At 41.9% G+C, this 22,954-nt stretch overlaps 1 protein-coding gene across 2 annotated transcripts in view; it reads right to left on the reverse strand.

Moving 5' to 3' along the window:
- nectin3a (nectin cell adhesion molecule 3a) overlaps positions 1-17,159 on the reverse strand; it is a 34,666-nt gene extending 17,507 nt beyond the window's left edge. For both annotated transcript variants that reach the window (XM_033632332.2, XM_033632331.2), the window contains exon 1: positions 16,930-17,159. In XM_033632332.2, the coding sequence (XP_033488223.1) occupies positions 16,930-17,017 (88 nt within the window). In that variant the 5' untranslated portion in view covers positions 17,018-17,159. The remainder of the gene's footprint in view (positions 1-16,929) is intronic.
- Between the last annotated feature and the right edge of the window lie 5,795 nt (positions 17,160-22,954).

Below are 22,954 nucleotides of genomic sequence, written 5' to 3' on the forward strand. Positions count from 1 at the left end.
ACTTGGTGTTGAACATTCATTTAACGGTGTAATTTCTAAAAGAAAGTCAAGACAAGATGAGCATGTGATAATAACAAATGCCTGAATCTTTATTTTTGAGAAATCAGCATTGGAGAGAGTAATTCGGTGTCGTGATGTGCAAGCTGTACGGACAGTAATCTCCATGTCACAGTTGATAGACGTGCTTCTGGAAGTAGCAAAAAAAACAACAAACAAAACAACCAACTCAGTGGGAACGAATGCTATATCTTGCAAACCTAACCTGAAATAAATCCTAAATTACAGGTTATAGCTACAGCCCTGAATGGGGGGAAAAAAATCCATCCAAGGCTCCATTTTTTGTGAGCATAATGACACAAAGTCATCGATAGAAACACTGCTTCAACGTTTAAGAGGCTATATAAATTCAAAAGTGAATTACAGAGCAGATCTACAGTAAACCTTTGTGGAAATATTTGTTTTGTAGATAAAACGTAAAAACGTGTTTTCATTCATACTATTCAAACAGTACCCCTCAGTTTGCTTGACACGGTTGCAGTCGGAGTAAGTTATATTTGGGAGCCATAAATTTCCACTTTGTACGTAGTCTCGGATGTGTATGGAGTAAAGCTTATAAAAGTGGTCCACTGGCTGGTATTTTGAGTCTTTGGCATGAATGTGAGCGGTAAGCCACAGCAATGCTATCTTGGTTTGTGAGGAATATAGCCAAAGGAGGCTCAGGCTCCCCGTGCTCCATTACGTCCCCTGTAATTTTAGTGATTACACACACACACACACACACACACAGTTTCTCTCTCCAAATGTGTATCTCTTCCCATGTGTGTAAGAGTCAGGCATTTTGTCTGAATGGCTGCTGAGCCCTAAATGTATGTTGCATTGTGTTGTGAAGTTTCATGTTGTGCTATAATACTTGGGCTTTCCTGTTTGTTTTTTTTCCTCTGCTGACCCACATTTCCAAAATATTTTCCATGTGTTTCTTGCCTTACTGTGTACACCAGTGGTTCTCAACTAGGGGTCCGGGGACCCCCAGGGTTCCTTAAGGGAGTTCCAGGGGGTCCCCAGAAAAATGAGGAATAGTTTATGTTTATTATTTAATGCACTATAGAAGTGAGGCCAATGTGAGTAAGAGTCATACGAGTGACTAATCTGATTATAGGTTTCACCTCCTCTACAGTTATCTTCTCAACTGTAGTTGACAGCTATAGAATTCTGTGCTTAATCATATCTAACAACAAAAATCTGTTCAGATGGAGCTCCCTGAAGCAAAATCTGATCACATGGGGGTCCATGACCCAATCAATGTAGGGCTCCCAGTGTAGCATAGCTCTGCACCATATTTAGGCTCTTATTAAACTAATGTGTTTCACTGAGCCTGCCTTATTTGTCATTCACTTGAAAAGACACTTGGGAAAGTCACTTTGGACTACTATTCCATTTCTCCACTATAATTTTGGCATCCATTTACATCTTTTTCCCACCCTTGCATCGTGACCTGGTCTAAAAAAAGCCCATACTGCCATAATGTGCTTTGCAGTGCATGTGCTACCCTGTGTTTGCATTGCGTCTGCCGGAGTCCTCTGGGTGCACTGGTGTGAGGGAGAATCAGGGTCAGAGCCATGTGGGTTTTACATTCTGCACTCCATGGTCATCTGAGCTGACACAACAGCTGTTTGTTGTCACCTTACAAGTGCAACTCTTTTTTTTTGCTTGGAAAAATATAATAAAATTATACTGCCATGATAAAAGCATGACTGTGAGATTAACATTTGCAAAGAGATATCGATAACTGTTTGAAGAATATAAAAGTCACGCTGATAACCCCCACCCCTGGAGTGGTAAACTAACATGCTTGGCATGCGTGACATTGCATTGATGCATGCAGACACGTGTCTCCGCCCAGCCTTCTCCCTAACATGCTCTACATACTGCAGCTACCTGACACGACACCCCAACTGCTACCGTTCGTAGTTTCTCGATCTCTGAGAGTCAGCTTTCAGGCCTGTCAAAGCATACAAAGAAACTAGACTCCATCCATGCTATGTTCTGTTTGTTTTACAGTAAGCATTTGGGAGTAAGTAGGAAAGGAGGGAGAGAAAGGGGGGAAGTGCTTAAAGAGGACTCCACCCTTACCATTATGGGAGGAGAGACAGATGGCCTCTGCATGGGATACCTACAGCCAGGAGGAGAGTGGGGAAACTTGGCACTGCTAGCTGAGACCATGAAGAACACAGCCAGAGCTTGCAAACTAGAGCTCTGTGAAATATTATCTAAAATACTGCAGGCAAATGAAATGTAAGCAGTGCGTTAAACAAAGCTGTCATGCTGTTTCATCAAGGAAATAGGCGTACGGTACAAAGCAGAGGCACAGCTCAGGAGTGTCACTAGTTTCATTACGGGTTATCCATCTTATCCAGTAAACAGATATGGTTCAGAACTTTAATAGGATAAACATGAAAACCTATATTTCCGTGACCATCTTTATGCCGTGTCACTGTTTGGATACATTGCAACCCATTTAGTCATCTCAAAATGTGACACTCTGCTGAGAACAGGAAGAACCCAGGCCTGCAAAACCTAATTTGACCGTTGAGAAATAGGCTGCACTTTTGCCCCCTTTTTCCTTGAGAAACCCAAGGAAAGAATGAACTCATGGGAAGGATATGCTTGCCCTTTGAAGAAATGCTTCATATTTGTTTCTTTCCCTCCTGACATCACTAATTGCGACAAGCTGCTCGCAAGACGCAATGGTAAATCAAAACCTTCCTCTTTGCCTGGCAACCGGCTCAAACATTCCACGTCGGCCACTTGATGCGCCAAGATCTCCACCTACCCAGACCTGACCTAGCTTCGGCCCTGACCTCCCCAAAGGAGGAAGCTGTCTCCTGGCTAAAGATCCTCGCAATGAGGCCTGCAGTGCATGTCAGACCTGTGTGAGACGGGACGGGTCCAAGGCCAGAAACATTCACACGCAGCAACAAAATAGACAATATGTCATGTTCATGTAGACAAAACTGTGTGCATAGATTATCATGTCAAACAGCACTCATGAGGGACTGATCTGAAGACCTCACAGGAGAAGAATGCAGACATGAGATCTGTGCAGTAGGGAGTGTGGTTTAGGACTAAAGCTAGAGGAAACTCTGACTGCTCAGCATTCAGACATGAATACAGTGAGGAGAGGATGAATAAGGACACAAAGCAAGAAATAGGGCAGTTATTGTGAGGGAGTACAGAAGTGAGATGGACAGAAGAAAAGACGTTAACACCAGAGGGAACTATGTAAGGACATAACAAGGCTGGATCAATCAGTTTTACAAGCTGATGGTAATAAATGACAGTTTGACAGAGTGATCCAGACCACCGAGTCAAAAGTACTGAAACACATGTATACTATGCACTGTGAAGACAGGACGGCAGAAATGTGCGGACTTTATAGAGTCTGCATTTATAATTGTGGGATCCCTGCTATCTGACTTCAGCAGTATTCAGGTCATGGGTTTTTGATGACAGAGTAACATCCACTTAAAAAGTAATTCAAGTTTCTTTCAGAGACTTTTCTTTTTTCCATCTTCAGCCATCATATCCATTGTTTAAATCATATATGTTCTCATACTGAAATGCTGCAGCATTGGCTGATATTGGCCTTGTTGACTGCCATTGGCCTATTGGCAAATAAGATGACATTCACTGATGACAATGGCCGATGTTTATTTGTTGTGTCACACCAGTTTTGAGCAGGCTAAAAAGCAGGGCTCAAGACTAATGGTGTCCCGTCCTCCAGGGGACAACAGAAAACATGTTTGGGATGAACAGGGGTTATCCATGGGACGCCTTCAGGAGGAAAGGATGCAGTAAACTCACGATCAACGCTTAAAGAGATGCACCCTAGTTTTTCCATGATGATACTACATTCATTCATTCATTTTCTGTAACCTCTTATCCTGTTAGGGGTCGCAGGGGGCTGGAGCCTATCCCAGCTGACAGTAGGGAATAGGCGGTGTACACCCTGGACAGATCGCTGGCTATTGAGACCTAACACATAAGCCCCTTTTACACTGCCAGATTTTCCGTGAATGTTGGGCTGTTTTGCCGGCACGCTGCGAGCGTTTAGACACACAGAGCCGGATTGGCGAGTTGATCCGAGGTGCCCAATTTTCCACCTCGTAGGGTAGTCATATTGGCGGAACCCACACAGAATGAGGCGGCCTTCCGCAACAGGGGGGACTGTTCAAGACTTGTGGGAGGAGCTGTTGATGACGCCGCACATATGACCCACTGGCGGTGGATAAACAGGAAACAGCTGATAGCAGGAATTAGTGAGCAGCTAGTACTAGTAGCAAGAGGGAAACGCAAACCTGACAGACACTACAGTAAAGAAGAGCAACTGAGGAGACAAGGAATTGCGCGCCCTCACAAACAAAGAGGCCATTAACCGTCAGATGACGGGGACGGTGAAGAACTGGCCGACTTACGAGAGAATCGCCGAAGGACTGACTAGCCGTGGCTTCCCTCCCACGTCACTGTTTACGTCACACACTGAGCTACATGTTTTGTTACTTGCTCACGCCCCCCATTGCCCCGAAAAAGGCACATTCTGTATAAACAAAAGTAGGTAGGCGGCATTTTGCCACACTCCCCGATTTTGCTTTTATACTGCCAATTCTGAAAAAAGACTGATTGGGCTTTCCTGCAAATTTGCACAATTCCTATCTAAAATGGGCTATAGAGAGGAGGAGAGCTGGTGAGCGTTAGCTGTTTGCAGTCAGTAGCTGGGACTTAAAGTTTATCGAGGCTGCATGGAGATACATTATGATGCCTTTAAGCTCTATCCGGGCAAGAAACTTGAGTAAATACAGTCGTTTGAAGGAGAATTTGTTTATGTTTCACAGTGATAGATAATAGGGAGGGAAATATTATATATTATATGAAGCAAAAAGGCTTTATGGACGTTTTTAAAAAAGATGTTTTTCCATGAAAGAAGATTATATTAAGGTTGTTTCATTAACTTGTATGACTGAATTTGTGCTCATTCAAAAGTGACGTAATGATGGGCTGCATGACTTTTAAACAGTTGTATATCTTTTGTAATAAAGATCTCTTTGCCTTCCTGGCACAAAAGTGGGAGTAACAAGCAACAAAAACAGAATAAACAACAACAAACACACACACACACACACACACACACACAAAAACCCAATGGTATTACCTATCAGCCAAATTGTTATTTTCAACATTGATATCGGTGCATCACTAGCAAAAATCTGAGAAAATAAGTCAAAGTAGTACCACAATTAAAAAAGTAATTATATACAAAGACATTTCTGTACATTTTAAGATATGTTACAACTGGTGGAAGGTTAGCCTGAGTCAGCTACCCCTATCATTCTCTGTTAGCAAGCAACCTGGAGTACGCCAAACCTAACCTAGTCCTGCCTCTCTTCCCTGCTTCAGTAATTTCCAAGTGTGTGTAGGAGGTGAATGCAGGCTGAAGGGCAGTGTTTCATTACTGTTTAATGAGTGCAGTAATTCATACTCATTCAAGGCACTAAAGTCCCTTAGTCTAGTTTAGGCCAATGGAAACATTAGCTGACTATTAAACTTCAATCTGATTCTCAAGGTCGGATTTAAAAATGTTCATTAATCTGCATTTGAAAACGACAGTGGCAAACTCTGCCAACCTCAGACAAAACAATTTTAGAATATGGATTAATATATAACTATTAGATGAAGTGGTAAAACAATTACTCACTTATGTCTCAGTGGGTTTATGACCACAACAGCAACTGTTCCTGACCTGATCCAAGCCATCAAAGTGGACATTTGTGGAAATGAACAAAAGTTGTAACAGTTAGGAGTTTGCATTAGCATTGGTGATTTTAGCAATAAATCTTGCACTGTGGCCTGCATTTCCTGAGAGCCGTCTGCGCCTTTAAATACTGGAAACTCAAAGAAGTCAGTAGGCGAAGTGGAGCCATTTGTTTGGTATTGTTGCTCTCTATAGACACGACCAGGAAAAAAAAACAAACAGACAATGCCTATATGCCTAACACAGGCCCCCAGACCTTTGCTTTACTGTGTGAGGCATATAACTCAGTCTCAATCAGAAACAGGATAGGCCAAGTGGTGTATTGCCTGTTTTATAGCATGTCTTTATCGTAAGAAATATTTGTGCAGTGTGAAGAAAACATTAGTCCCAACACCAGCTCTAATCTACCCCCTTCCTTCCTAGCATTGTATCCTGTGAGGGTGTGAGGCTTTTTCAGTGGGCTAATTCATGGCGGAGACAAACACAGGCTGACAGGCCTTTAAAAAGAGGGTGGGCGCCGGGCCTCTTTCACATGTCACTGTCCTCTTCAAAACCCCTTTCTCATTGCCCCCCCCCCTAGCAATGTGGACTTCTGCGTCCTTCTCATCCAGGTCACATTTGATTAAAGATCCATGCTTAAAAGAAAAAGATCAATAGTGTTGACATACAGAGTGTCAGGATAGGTTACAACCTCTCATCAGAGTCGACTACAGCTATGCTGTAGAACTCATGAAGGACAATGTCTGCCACTGTGTATCACAGCAACACAAACACTCCTACAGCATCCTGCCTTATTGTGTGGGATTTGTTATTGTTTGTTGTGGGGGTTTGAGGCATTTCAGTATGTGAACACAGAGCTATGGACCCAGAGATGGGCAGCAGTGTTACTTCTTTCCATGCAAGTAGAAAATGCACGACAAAATGTGACTTTTTATAACAGCTAAGACAATTGGAAAAAGTCACAGATGGTCACACAAAGCAAGGCAAGACATTCTTCAAGCTGCTGTGTGACAAAGTAACTTAATTTCGGAGGCTGTCTTTTTAGGAAGAGAAGCTACAATGGGAGTCTTTCTCAGTGAGAGCAAAAGTGTATGACATCCCTGACACGTTAATGCTAATAGAGACTGCACTACACTCGCCATCACACCACAGCAGTGCTGAAAATTGCACTGGGGTAGAAATGTTGTTTGTGTCAGGGTCTGCTTGCTCATCAAGTACATCCTTACTGCTCCTGTCCTCTTTTAGATAGCTGAGTGTTCTCAACAAAATCTTTATCTTGTCTCAGAAACTGACAGCCATGAATGGATGCTTGACATTTACTACATAAAACAATTAGCCAGGCATCACACATAGACAACTGAAGAACAAGTGGCGTTTTATGGATGGCCTGGTATCTGTTTAACTGATTTTAGTAAATTATTCACAGCATCCACTAAAATCTACCACTGAACCAAACAAAGACGGCATAGACAGGCAACCAAGGATAATTTGAGGTCCAACCCTCCATATTAGTCTTTGTCATAATAAAGATAAATTGTATGTTGGCCTTATGTAGGCCTATTGCCAAAAACAATAATGACATTATAATGGCAAAACTGGCATTTGACTCACTGCAGTTACATCTGTGGGCTCCCATCCCCACTGCAAAGACGCAAACTACATGTACCACACGACTATGCTAAAATGAAATATCCTTTAACCCATAGCAGTCTTCTTAATAATGCTTATATGTGAACTCAGCAATGAATCATGGAGACATACAAATGGACTGAAGGGCCTATTATGCAAGAATCACGCATTGTTTTTAGACACGTGCCGTTTTTACTGCAGCTACATTTGAAAAAAATCTTACAAAATCAAGCTCAATTTTCATTCATTAGGAGAGAAATAGATCAGGCACTTGTTGTTAGTGGTGGTGGTGGGTGGGGATTTGCAGAGAAGAGAAAATGGGTTCTGTACTAATGACAGACTCCACTGCCCTTCACTGGGTCTAAATGGGCTACTGTACTTTCATTAGGCCAATCTAACATAATGGAAACATAGTTTCCCACATGCCACAGAGACCCCAGAGGGAATTAGACTTGTTTCTTTAAAATGATTCCCATCATTGACCAATTTTAGATTTCTTGTATGATGTCTGCTTCTGCCAACAACTTTTTTTCAAGGGATCTAGGGACTGTCACATGGAGGCTGCACACACTGGACTGGTATTATGTGAGGAATGTGCAGAGATTTGTTATACTGTATAAACTGGTGTAACAGAGATGGAGCTAGAATATTGGTAGACAGTGAGCAATACAACAGTATCCAGTAGGATGCAGGACAGACAAAAAGCAAACAACCTTTAGTAATGGGGCCTGTAGGTTATAAAGCATTATTTGCTATGTTTAACACATAATTGTATCTGCCCATTCATTGCATAGCAACAGAGTAAAAAGAAGCACAGGAAGTCATTATTTGTTCGTATTTGTTATTTAAAGGTCCAGCATATAAGATTTAAGGGGATTTAGTGGTATCTAGAGGTGAGGACTGCAGACTGCAACCAGCTCAAACTTCTCCTGGTTAGAATTTCTTCAGTGTTCATTGTTCAGGAGGTTTTAACCGGGAGCTGAATAATCCACAGAGTTCTCTTCCTCCCCAAAACAAACGGACCAGGTGATTAAAACCGGTAAAAACACTGGATAGAGCAGTTTCATGTTACAATTCAGTGTTTGTCCAACGCTGTTTGGAGATGGGCTGCTAGCCTAGCACCTCCTAATGTGTGCTCACCTTTTCGATAATTTAGGATATAGGCGTTCAGAGGGTTTTTAACGTGAGCCAAATTATCTGTGGAAGTCTCTTCCTCTCAAAAACAAACTGACTCAATTATTTAAACTGAATAAAACACTGAATAAAGCAGTTTAACATAAAAAAAAAAAATCAGTGTTATTCAGACACTCTTGTTGTGGGTGCGCTGCTAACTACTGTGGCCACTGCAAAAACGCAAATTAACCTATCTAGAGTCAGTGTTTGGATTGTCTATTCTAGGCTACTGTATAACATAGCAGTGCAACATGGCAGACTCCTTGAGTGAGGACCATGAATATATGAATGATCATTTTAAGGTAACTAAAACACAATGATTCTTATTTTCAGTTAATTTCACTAAAGAAAACATACTTATTATACTATATGCCATTTCTGACAATATATTCCCCTAAATCCTAAACACTGGACCTTAAAACTATAATCTAAATAGCTTAGTTAATATGTTGCTCAAATATTTTGCACCTAAAAACACTAGCACCACTAGAGACATTTATTAGAGACTTTTTGTATACAACAAAGGTTTTTTTTCCCTTAACTAACCTATGTTTACTAAGCTGTTTTACTTACACATTTTTTTTATTAATTAATTAATTAATTAATTTAACTTTAGTTGTAATCCATCAATATAGTCTCTAGAAATATCAAATGTACAGTTTAGAAAAACACTGATAGAGGAAGCTGCTTTGGACTTTGTGTAGCAATCAGCGCCATTGCGTGTCAGCAATCACCGCATCACAACAAGGAAGGAAGTACAGCAGTCCAACAAAAATTTGCCTCTGTACTGCGTGTACCCGGTGGTCAATAAAAACAGTAAGTAGTCTGGTCAATGTGGCATTTCAGCAGCATTATCCTGGTCGGAGGGAGTTGATTTTCCCGGCACACCCACTCTTCCCGGCACATACTCTCACCCTGTTTCTGCAACAGATTAAAACGCTACTCTTGATTTACTCTTACCACCCACTTTGAAGATTGAGAACAAGGAGATTTAGGTGCCTAGGTCACTTGGGATTAAAGAAAAATCACAGCTGATGACAGCGCATCTATAGTGACCTCACAGAAAAACACAGCTACATGTACTTGACAACATTACCATGTAAAGCATTGAGCCAACCACAGGCTACATGCTGTACAACTTGGTCTAGACTTCAATCGAAGGGGAATATTGTCAACACCCCTCTTAGCAATGTACTACACCCCTCCCTCCCACACTGTGAAGTCCATAGAGATTCCAAAAAACTCAGTAAGACAACATCCCAGTGTATTTCTTCTGCGACTCACGTTACATGTCTGGTTTGAAACAGTGTTTCCATAATATGGAGCTCACTTGGATGAAAAAGACAAATATTATGAGTACATAAAGGCTGTAATATCCCACTTATTGTTAGTCTAACAGCTCTGTAGAGTGAGTATTAACTGTGATGCACTCCCCTTGAAAATGCAATTCAATCCATGCAATATCTGATATTCAAGCATTGTTTATAAGCTCCAAATAGAACTGGCCTATTGTTTTGTTATGATCCTTTTCGCAATCCAAGTAGAGGCAAAAGATGGCAACCACACTGAACTATAATGTTGTCAGCACTGAGCAGTTATCTATGACTCTTCCCTTGTGTGACAGAGTAGCTTAGCCGTTGATAAAGACATGTTTTCTACCTTTCTTTATCAATACTAAACAGAAACCAAACATGCAGTCTATTTGCTACAGCTTTAATTAAAGAGGGGGGATGTATTCAGGCATATAGTCTACTGCAAATTAGGAGAGCATCAGCGACTAAAGCAGAAGAATTTGAAGTATAGGGGGTAATGTGGACACAGGGAGGTGGGGCAGGGATGGCAGGGGAATACAGAATAATTTTGCTGAATACCAGCAGGGATACAGTTGTGCAAAATCCTGTTGAAGCCATTACCGCAATATATCTGCATCAAGGACTAGGGCTGCTCAGTGAGCCAAATCAGGGAACTCTAAGTCAGGGGACATGCCTTTCTTTCCCTCAGTTTCAGTGTCTGATGTTATCTTACACACAATGAAGGCAGAGGATGGGTGCTGCTGAAACCTAGAAAACTGGGACTGTGGTTCTTATGAAACAGTAAGAATGCTAACAGTATCACATCTGATTTATTTTGTCTCCTTCAAATGATGTAAGTATTCCTGACTGAACCGAAGGAATATTAACACTGTACCCTCATAACTACAGGAAACAGTTTTGGAAGGTCACTCATCGGAAAGTCCATTATTGTAAATAATGCATGCAGTAAACATTTCCTGCTCACTTGTGGTTTTGGACCTGTGATTCAGGGATAGTAAGTCCAACACTTTCTGTGTTTCCACTGCTACATTCAGGTGTGTGTCATGGATTATAAATGTTTATTGGTAAGAAATAAGACACAGATGGAGAAGAGTAGATTAACTTTGTAGGGGGATGCAGGTGAGTGAGGGATCCACGCTGCATATGTGCCAAAAATGTCAGCGGAAAAAGAGGAGATTCCTTCCATTAACTACAGTATAATGTATATCACCATTCCTTGTGTACAAGCAAATAAGACCACACTACTGATAGCTTACTTGCTAGAGTCAGCACCCACCAGTATTTGACTGGTGGGTGCTGACCCAAGTGGTAATCTCCCACTTGGGTGGTAGGGGGTGTGTCAGTGTATACAACTGACTGTGTGCTCATCCCAAACATCATAACCACCTGACAGCTGAATGAGTGAAACAAATAAGAGTGAGCGGTGAAAAGCAGCCAGCCACACCTGTTTCCCATAACCCCGGCGCTCCCCTCCTGGGGGATTCAACTGCTGACTGTGCACATCCTGCATGTATACCTCTTTAACATGGACTGTGAAGCCACAGTGTATCTGAGTGACCCTAACCTCACGGAAAAACCCTGACTCCTGAAAACAGCAGGCAAAAAGCGGTTTTAAAAAGGTTTCCCTGTGTTCATTCACAGTAGGTAATTAACCATGGAAATATCTGGAAGCCATTTTTACAGCGCAGTTTCCTTTGAGTCAGTGATTAAAACAGTCAATTCCTGTCTATACAAGATTTATTCAGTAGACAAGACATAGTAGCTAACACACAGTGGAAATAGCATCCCTAATAATAGCATTTTCTGTGTATTTTTTGCATGTTACCCTTTTTCCTCCCAATTTTGAATGGCTAATTACCCCTGCACTGTGTTCCTCATGACTGGCAACTCTCAATGTTGGCCTAAAGAGCGAGTACATACAAAACAATGAATGCCACCCTAAATACTGTGATTGGCTCAGGAAACCAGACGGCTGGGTTAAAGGTTGAGGCTGGCGTGATTCTATATTTGTGTCATTATCACTGAATCTCACGGAAAGACCCGATTCAACAAAGTCTATCTCTCAGTGCTTTCCAACTTCAGCCCCAAGCCCATTCATTCCTACAGAAGATGCAAATCTTTAAAAGCTTGGTCACAAATATCACGTTTCATTGAAGCTACGACATTCCCTAAAACAGTTGGGCACTGTATTTTTATCAAATGTTACTCAGACAGGACTAAATGTTCAGTACAACTGTTGGTTACTTAACCTCACATTTGGTTAGCTGGCTAGTATTTGTGCAGCACTGTGTATGTGGGATTGACTCAAAATAACCTACAGAGGCCATGTTCATGGTAATTTTCTGTAACCGCTTATCCTGTTGGGGGTCGCGAGGGGGCTGGGGCCTATCCCAGCTAACATTGGGCGAGAGGCAGGGTACACCCTGGACAGGTCACCAGACTATCACAGGGCTGACACATCGAGACAGACAACCATTCACGCTCACATTCACACCTACAGCCAATTTAGAGTCACCAATTAACCTCACCAGAATGTCTTTGGATTGGTGGAGGAAGCCGGAGTACCCAGAGAAAACCCACGCTGACACTGGGTGAACATGCAAACTCTGCACAGAGGGGCTCCCCCACCCTAGGTTCAAACCAGGAACCCTCTTGCTGTGAGGCGACAATGCTAACCACTGCACCACCGTGCTGCCTACCATGGGAGGAAAAAGGGACCCATGGGACTGTTGACAATTAGAAAAATGTGTAACATCACCAACCATATCCCTCTTGGCATAATATTTAAAATGCCTGCATACTATAAGGGCCTTGACACACCAAGCCTACGGGGGCCGTCAGTAAATGTTTGCCGTGTTAGTTTTTGTGGTGTGTCCCGCATCGTTGGCACTAGTCGGCCCTTGTCAGCCCTTGTCACCTATTTTTTGCCAATTCAGTGTGTTGAAACAGTGTTGCAGTAAGTGAAATCACTCTGATTTGGCAGTTCAGCCCAATGCACGAGAAAAAAATGGAAGTGAGGAAAGCAAACAAACAAAATGGTGTAAGATCTAATCAAACTGTTTGTTATTGTTCGCTAGCACATGGAAAATATCATTTAGTCTTTCAATATCAGGTTGCGCTGTTAATGTGCTAACTGGCTAACAAGCAGCTTGAATCCACCCTGTCCGTCTTTCTGTTTCCTTTTTAAACCAAGAATACAGACTACCAACACCTGCTGGTATGGAGAGTTATTTCCTCTCATGCAGGCACAGAGTGTAACTGCTAGTTGGCCATTGGCTGCAGTCTTTGCAGTTTGTTCAAGTGCAACTTTTTGGCCGGGGGACAGGAGAAGTGAAGCGACACAACAGTTGGCCTTTATTGCCGCCAGTTCTTTGACGTAGGTTTGGTGTGTCTGGGGCTTGAAGTCCTTAGCCAGCGATGTCTGTTAGACCGTTGACACCTCAAACTGCAAAGAGGTCAATTATGACTCTTTGTATTGAGAATTTTTAAACCGTGAAGGCTTAATATTTGTAAAACCTTTATGTTCAGAAGTGTTGCGTGAGAACTTTCAATGGAAGGGATAGGAATTTGTACCATCGTCAGAACCCCTATTGTAGAGTATAATAAACAGTATCTTCAATTAGAGGAATCCGTGCAGGCAGTCCTACGTGGACTTGTGAAAGCAGTAGACTGAAGTACTCATCAACTGACTGTAGTGTCACATTGGTCTCTTTTTAATTTATCCTGGGTACAGACAAGTCTCGGGATAATCTAAAACTGGGTGTTACAGCCCTGAATTAAATGATGGACCACCAGGGAGGAGCCTGCCATACAAAGTCTCTGACAGTCAGTCACATCTGTCGAGGAAGAGGAAGCAACGGGTGGAGTCAACAGAAGCGGGTGACCACAGCCTGCTCCCTGATCCCCACACACACTGCCTCCATGTCCCACAATAAAGCAGCACACTCATCTGCTGATGGCCTTCCTTCAAAAAGAAAACACTGCATGCATTTAATGTGATTAGGAGTTTTCAGTCTGCTGCTTCACAGCTGAGATTTAAGATCAAATGAGAGGATCAGATGAATGCCACAGCTGCGACCCACAGATGTGAATCCAAACGCTAAAACTTACTTTAAGGCCCTTTCTTGCGTATAATTCCAAGAGCAAATAACCAGTGTGGATAATTAACACCAGGCATCAGTGAAATGTTGGCATCTGCGGGCATATTTAGTCAGTGGACCACAAGTTGGTTGACTTTACCTAAACTTAACCAATCAAAACACTGACTGGGATAAGAGTAAAAGTATCAAGTGAATCAAGTTAAATTCACTTTTAAAGAAGGTTGCTGAGTGTGCGAAAACATTGTACTTGTAATATGATTTCCCAGAGGAGCCAGGAAGGTTGGCACGTATCTACATCTCAAATGTAATGCTCAGACGGACAATGACACTAAGTTATCCAACCACTTACCCAAACAAAAGCTCCAAAAAAATGTTTTGACCTGATATGGCCTATGTGCTGACAAAGCTGGAGTGTTGTGAATTAGCTATATTTTTAATGACAAAACTTCTTTCCTGGCCACATCTTTCTGTCAATTAATAACCAGAGAAGCACTATGAGGTACAAATCTGCTCAGTCAGTGCAGTACTTTTTCAAATCTATTTCTGTTTTGAGTCTGTAATTTCGGTGGCTCCATTACAACATTATTTATTTAGATTATGAATCATGCGGCCCCAAGAGAAGAAACCACAAAACTACGGTCTTCAATTACAGACCTCACAGCCTGTAGCCACGCCTTGAATGAATCCCCTCCTCACAACCTCGTCTACACTAAAGGGACTCTGAATATGACACAGTCAAGGAAGGTTTCTGACACAAAGTCCCCCCGCACACTTGTGCTCTGCTATACACATAACAGCAGGCCTGGGCCACATGGGCTCCAACCATATGTTATAGAGAGTCGAAAACCCTCACACGTTTCTCTTCCAAACACGACACCAAAACTAACCTTCGCTGGCTGGTGTGTCCTCTGTTAATAATAAGCCAGTCTGGCTGATGAGGTGACTAGTCGGACTGAAGAGCTGCACACACATGGCACCTGCAGCACATGTTTGCAGGCTAATCAGCTTGGTCTGCAACAGTGCATTGTTTATGAGTTCCCTGTGTTGATTTATGAACCAGTGTTTTGTGGGAAAAGATGGAGAAAGTATGGTATGAAGAAGAGAACTCTGTAAAAGTATGTGTTGCAAGTGTGTGCGTGTGTACACATGACAGAGATGACAATGGTGGCAGTCGTAGAGACACACAAACTGGAGCTTGACCGATGAATCTGCCGGGCCAATATATAAGCCTCAATTATCTTATCGGACATATATCGGTTTCTGCTGATACACAACAAGAAACTTGCAGAACAGAAATGCCAAAGATATGTCTAAGGTAATTTAGAAACAGTGTCTCTTTGTCCATAAATGAGTGCTGGGAAGTTTATTTAAATGTACGGCTCAGTACATGCATTAGTCACAAATCATTTAAAAACTAATTTTAGTGACGCTTAGCAAAAATGTTTGTTGTATATTTTGTTATTATGAAATACCTTGTCAAATATTGATATCTATATCAGCCTAAAAAAATCCAGTACTGGTCTGGACATATCAGAATTGCAGATTAGTTCTCAATCCAATACGTCACTAATCATAAAAATATCTGGCAACAATTAAGCAATCAAATAATTGTTTTGAATAGTTTTTAAAGGGAAAAATGGCAAATAATTATCTGGTTCCAGCTATACAAATGTGTATATCTGTTGTTTTCCTTAATCTTTAACAATAGTAACCCATTTTTTTAGCTGATGACAGCTTTAAAATGATTTTGTCATACTTAGGACTGTGTCACTTATTACTGTTAAAAATGCATGTAAGGTTTCATGGTCTTTTTTTAGGACTTGCTACCATGGCATATCTGTGATGCTTTTATTGCCCTTGCATTCAGGAGAAAAAAAACAAATGGTGCATTCCTGGACACTATTTACCTTAGTATCCATCAATGTGTGTGCTTTCTTTTGTCTTAGCAGCCCTGTCATGTATTGTAATCCCAGCTCAGGTCTGGGATACAGCAAAGCTCTCCAGCTGCACTACCCGGGACAGTTTAAAGGCTGGAAGGTGCTGTGGCTGGCATGCAGCCCAACTGCAGGTCAATACTTCCAGAGACTCTGCGACTGCAGTGCCTCCCTTGAAATATGTCTTCATTTCCCCTGCTGCCCCTCACACCCAAAGCAGAGCAGTCAGCCTCTCCTCTCCTGTATCACATAACGTTTATCCCCCCCATCTGTGTCCGACGACAACCACTTGGTAAACTTTTCACAAAGGAGCTCCTCTTTGCTCACCATGTGTGACACCCACAATGCTCCCATTTCGTGTCTATTTTGGTGCCCCACGAATCGATGCTGTTCCTCAGTGAGTTTCTATGTGAGTGGAAGAGAAACCAGCCGGTATTTCCCTCTCACAGTCCCTGAGTGATGCAAGCTAAGTCATGATGATGTGACATACTGGAAGTAACGTTAGCTAGAAAATGCGTGTATAACATTAATTCCCAGAAAATCCGTGCTGCGCAAAGTTATCTCCTGTCCCGACTGGAATGATGTGGTATGGAAATCTAATTAAGATAGCTTGTGTATGATAAGCAGTGCCTCTATATTGTAACTTATAAGTTGACTAACGTTAATAAGAACCGAAGTTGTATTAAAATGTGAAAGACAAGCGAGGTTTAGCTAACTGTGAACTAACGCCAGCAGCTAACTTACTTTCCCACCGACGTAATGCTGGATAACTGTCCCCACACAAGAACCGTTAGCTTAAATGAAGCTAGCAGGCTTTGAACGCAACACAGCCCATTCCAACACAATGAGGACTGGCCGGTTTTGGCGTTTTGAATCGGCGACTGACGCCACAGACTCCGAGCTGCTCCACCGCAACTTCTATCAGTGGCCTCAAAAGTAGCCCGGGCAAAATGACAAAGAAACGGTTAACTCACAGGTAAGTCCGTAAAAGACGAGAAGTGTTGTTAAAAGTCGCAGTCCGTTATGTGGCAAAATCCTCCTGAGCGCTGATCTTTTCTCCATGATTCCCGTCTGTGTGTGCGCTCTGGCACTCTGTGAGCCGTCCTCCTCGCTCCTCGCTCGTCCCTGCTCTCTGTGGCTGACTGGCTGGCTCGAGCTCCTGGGGAGCTTCTCTCCATAGCGACCGATCCGCGTGGGCTGTACCACTTCTGCAGGACAACAAACAGACACACACGTAGCCTACGCACGCACACACACACGGTCCTAATCATCCCCATTTGATTTGAATTGTTCTGCTTGAACACTGGACACCTCTGAGATGTAATGGGTTATAAAGTGGGGCCAGAATATGTTGTGGTAACTTGGTGGTATCAGTTGGAGTAGCAGAGGTATTGCTGCATACAGCAGTACCTGTAAAAAGTATTGTTTCTGTCGTCCAGTGTCAAAAACACATGACACACAAACATGAAAACTTCCATGAGGGATGAATCAATTTCATAGGAGCCAAAAGTAGACTATATATGAGCAGTGGTGTAAAGTAACTAACACATACTTAAGTACTGTATTTAAGAGAAAATTTGAGGTACTTGTACTTCACTTGGGTCTTTTCTTTTCATGGCACTTTCTACTTGCACACCACCACATCTCAGCAGGGAATTACTGTACTTTTTTACTCCACTACAGTTATCTTACAGCTTCAGTTACTTTGCAGATGCAGATTAATAATACAAAATATGATATAACAAATAAATGATGGTGTGTAGATTTAACTACCTTGCAGTAAGTTATGATTAGCTACACCTTTGATAGTTGCAGCATTAAAGCAATGATGCACACATGAATGCATCAGTAGTATGACATACATTGGTCTGAAATGACCAATGTATGTCATTCTGCATAATGACCACTTTTACTTTTGGCACTTTAAAGGAGCACTGTGTAGGGTTTAGTGGCATCTAGTGGTGAGGATTGCAGACTGCAGCTACCTGAAACTTCTCCCATGTGCCAAGCGTGAGTGTGAACTTCTAGTAAGGATTCCTTCAGTGTTCGTTGTTTGGGTGGTTTTTTTTTCAGGAGCCAAATTATCCGCAGAGGTCTCTTCCTCTCCAAAACAAATGGGCCAGGAAATATCAACCAGTAAAAACACTGAATAAAGCAGTTTCACGATGCAAATCAGTGTTTCTCCAACACTGTTTGGATTGTCGCAGACAGGCTCAGTTTTTCTCTCTGATAATTCAAGATAACTCGACTGAAGACACCAAAGAAAGCACTTTCACATCACAATCAATGTTTTTCTACAGCTGTTCAGCTCAATGGAACTATGGTGGCCGGCACCAAAACATGAATGGCCTTCTCTAGAGCCAGTGTTTGGTTTATCAATTATGGGCTATTGTAGAAACATGGCTGTGCAACATGAGTCTGGCGAGGACCTGTTCCCTATGTAGATATAAACAGCTCATTCTAAGGTAACAAAAACACAGAGCTTCTCATTTTCAGGTGATTATACGCTAAAGAAAACATACCTCTTGTATTATATTGTATTACTGCCAATATGTCACACTAAACCCTGAACACTGGACCTTTAAGTAAAAGACCTGAGTACGTATTCCACTATTGTGTACAGTGAAGTAAAAGTCTGTGGTGAAAATATTACTAAGTAAAAATTGTATTATTAGCAAAATATAAAAATAAAAGTATCCTCTGCACAAAAGTGCTATACTATTTCATAATATTATATTAGAATATCAATTATGATGTGTTGTAAGTAGCATTTTACTCTGCAGCTGCAACTATTTCACTCAGTTGACAATCTGTTAAAGTACATCATCACATGTTTTGTATGTAAAATCTTAATCTGAAATGTTTCTATGTAGTAAAACATGCAGTCCAGTATTTTTCCTTTAAACAAAATAACATTGGTTATTAGAACGTTATTCATGAGACTTCTTAAAAACATTAAAGCTGTTGGACAGGACCCAGGCGGGATTACCAGCTGGAGATAGTGAGCAGCTGCCCTGAGGCCCCAAAACCTCAGGGGGCCTGAGGGCTCCCAGCCCTCCATGTGGCAATTTGTTTTAGGTAATTTGATTAACTGAACATTTGTGTAGTAATACGGTTTGTAACACTAAAGCAGTACATAAACTGCCATGTTAAGGGCCCTAAATTGACACTGAATCTGTTAGAGCGAAAAGCTAGTTTCATGGCCTTTATAATGTCAATTTCTGTTTCACATATATTATGCATATTCCTTAAAAATGTGCTTAATTAAATTAACAAATTACTAATCTCTAATACACAGTTTAGGAAGTGGGACAGACAGAGGTGGGAGGGTCAATTAGGAGCCCCCTGGAGGGTTAATCTGAACTTGGGTAGAACACAAGTGGATAGCTGTGAAGCATTTACATAGCGATTATAAAGTGATTGTTATGCATAAAAAGAATTAAATGAAAGTGTAATTTTGTTGGATCAGTAGGGAATCCCCGTGTTTCGAGAGCACGCTTGTGATAACATGCACACTAAACTGCAATGAAACCATCAATTGTCCAAATAACCGTTTTACCTTTAAGCATGATTATCTTCTTCACAGCATTGTCTTCACTGAGGAGACACTGGCACGTTCCATAGGTGTTGTAAGATCAGACCTGCAGCGGGTTACACAGCAGACTCTCTAACCCATGACCCAGATTATTTATAGATCAAGCTTCCATATGCAGGTTTCGAATAATGTCGTTCACTTGGGCTCACACACTCTTAGCAAAATCAATCAATCAGTCAGTCAAGCAAGGATAATACAGGTTTACAGAGCCAGAGCTTCCTTTGCTACCAGGCTGCAGCTACATTCAGTGCACAGTGATTCTGTTCCTAAATTAAAAAAAATAAGAAATATACACATTTTTGAGCATAATAAGAGTGTCACCTTTACCACTGTGTATCAAGCACATTTATCGTTTGCAGAAATTAAGGCTCAAAGAAAATAAACAGCCACAGAGGAGAAATACTATCATTTTTGCACCGCTAACCAGGCTGAATTCCACAGAAATGTAAATCATCATGTAAATGTTGCAGTCACATATTTTGTAGACAATGTGGAACCAGTGTTATATGAGTATTCTGAAACTGTGGGGAAAAACGAGGAAGTGAATGTGAAAGTTAATATAAACCCCAGGAGATCTGCTACTGAAGGACAAAGCAGTCGCATGCAAGAAAGCGCTCCACTGATTTCTGTGTCTGAATAAATGTGCACACTGTGACGACTCCGTACTAAAACAAAGTGGTAATGGAGCACTCCCTTGCATTGTTCTTTTCTGTGAGATAATTACAGCTTTTACACATTCAGGAATCCAGCGTTGTGTGCAGCACGGTGTTATTATCACGCACTGCAGCTTGAACTGATAAACATGCACCCTCAGCAGTTTTAGGCGGACATCATATTTATTCACTGAAGATAAGCAAAAAATGCTCGTCTCCATGTGATTCCCTCTCGTTGAGCTTCCTATTTTCGCTCTGCTGTGACGTCTTCATAGCCCATATTAGAGTCCTCATCAGGGGATGTGAACCCTCCGGGGAGTCTCCATCTCCTGCAAAATTTAACCCGCTGCCTCTCCCAGCGCTACAGCTCAGCATCACTGTGATTAAAGCATGACCCATGATATGTCACTGCACCATACCCCCTGCCTTTGTGCCCTCCGGTGGTTTATTTATATCCTCAAAGAGCTATAAATCCCCAGGTGAAAGTGCTGCCCTTTTCACCAATCAATCTCCCCTCATGGGCCACTTTGCATTGGAACAGTAAAGTCAGAGCAGTGACGAGGCTCTTGTATTTATGAGAGAATAAATCACATCTTATTTTCTCCCACAAAACATTGACTCCGTTAATGATATCACCAATTTGGGTGAAATAGTTTCAGCGAGGGTTATTTCACACCACTGGCATAATTTTGCTGCAGAAATGCTGCAGAAACCCCCTCAGTAGCACTAAATAGTTTATGAGCATTTATGGCCCATGACCTTTGTAATTGTGGTTACCTCATTGAGGTTTTATGCAGCAAAAATACTTCTCAGTAAGCTCTATTACATTTTCTTCCAGGCAAGCAAAGCTGCACTGGCACCACCTCCCCTGTGACCAGTGGGTGCACATCCACACAGACTGTCTGGGACATTTGGTTTTACAGTCTGTGAAAACAGCCTTTGTTAAACGCAGCATTCCTCACTAGTCACATTGGTGAGCTGGTCCTTGTACACCTCAAAACCTCCTCACCCCCCAACCCCCACCCCCTCACCCCCTTCTGTAGCCACTCTCATGGTCCCATCCCCTGCCAGAGCTTGACCATCTAGAGCAGGGAGAGGTCACCTCACTGCTGACACTACACACTTGTGTTTGCAGCTCCACACAGGTCTCCCCCATAATGAGCTCCCTCTGAAATGACCCTCTGCAGTGCACACTGACCTTTGGAAGGCATACAAGAAGACAATTAAGACTGCGTACCTGTTACAGAGCTCACATCACTGAAGGATAAAGCTTTTACGAGTAGGTTTGGTAACAGACCTGCAGGTTAGCTGTGTATTTTTAAAGTGTAGTTCAACACTACTTCACCAGTATTAAGTTCTCTGTGAAGGTGTGAATATAATTGGGAAAATTAAGTGACTGAAATGAGTGTTTACAGTTCAAACTAATTAACATTCATACACAGTCATGGTGTAATGTATTTGCACATGCTGGTTTAGAGACAGAATGCCACATGCAAGTGTAGGTGTATACAGCAGTGTGCAGTACGTTCACATTAAGGGTTCCCTAACAATCTGTGGTTTAACCGAAACCATAAACACCAAAGAAAATAGGTCATATCCGTTGTAATATAAAAGTAAAGGCAATGTGAGATGATGACTACAGTAAAAACATTTCAATTTACTGAGAGTGAAACTGCAAAAGCAGTGCATCCAACTGTTGGGAAAAAAGTGTTGCAATGGATTTAGATCGCCATCTGCTGGAATTAAAGGATAGGTTTACAATTTTCCAAGTCTGTCTTGTTTCAGTGTGCATACTGGTCCAAACTGATACAAGCTGCAACCTGTCAAGTATTATAAATGAGTTCAGTCTGCATTCAGGTCATTGACAAGTTTAACCACCTGCCCACACCTGCTTAGCCTAAATCTGAGTTGGAGAAATCTGTATAAGTTTGTGTGCTGGAAACAAAACCATCCAATTATGAATGTTTGAAAAGTCTCATTAAAACATCACATCTCAACCATTTTCTGACCAGAGGTAGACCGGGTTGTTTTCTGTCCTGTGACAGTGTGGAAAGAGGTGACGCTGCAGATGAACTGATGACGGGATTGGGGAGTGGAGTGAGTTGAGAACCGGCCTAAGAGCTCCACAGGAGAGTCAGGACATGGGTAATTTGCAGAGAAGGTGGAGGTGTCGAGTGAAAGAGAGCGATACAAATAAGAAGTAAAGCAACACCGACTTAAAGATGCTCTCAGAGGCACAAGAGTGGGAATCAGCCGGAAATTCCTTCATGTGCAAAATGAACGTAAAAGATGTGGCACTATCAGCCGATCAGCTGAACTTGATAAACAGTGTTGTCAGCTGACTGTGTGGTGTCTCTGGGTTTGACAGTGTTTACCAAGTGGCTTCTGGTCACTTTGGCAAACACAATATTTCCCAAGGTGACCACAGGGGCCATTTTGTTCACATAGTTGGCACAGCCACCTCTCATGTGTAACGTCCATATGACAACAGCAATTAAGTCAAAACACATCTGGTAAATGCTGGTTTCAAACAACTCTCATGCTTTGGCAGCCATTTAGGGTGGACACATTGTTTTCCATCCATTTTTAGCACTGGTTAAATGTTTGCAGTCATTTGGCACAATGCTATGGTACTTAAAAACAATAACAACAACAACAAAAAAACAAGGCCTGGCCTTGCAACACAATACTGAATCAATTCCAGGGGTGGCTTCAGTAAACAAAATTGTCTTCTAGTGAACATGAAATGAA

This window comes from Epinephelus lanceolatus, chromosome 4, assembly GCF_041903045.1.
Source record: "Epinephelus lanceolatus isolate andai-2023 chromosome 4, ASM4190304v1, whole genome shotgun sequence".
Lineage (NCBI taxonomy): Eukaryota > Metazoa > Chordata > Actinopteri > Perciformes > Serranidae > Epinephelus > Epinephelus lanceolatus.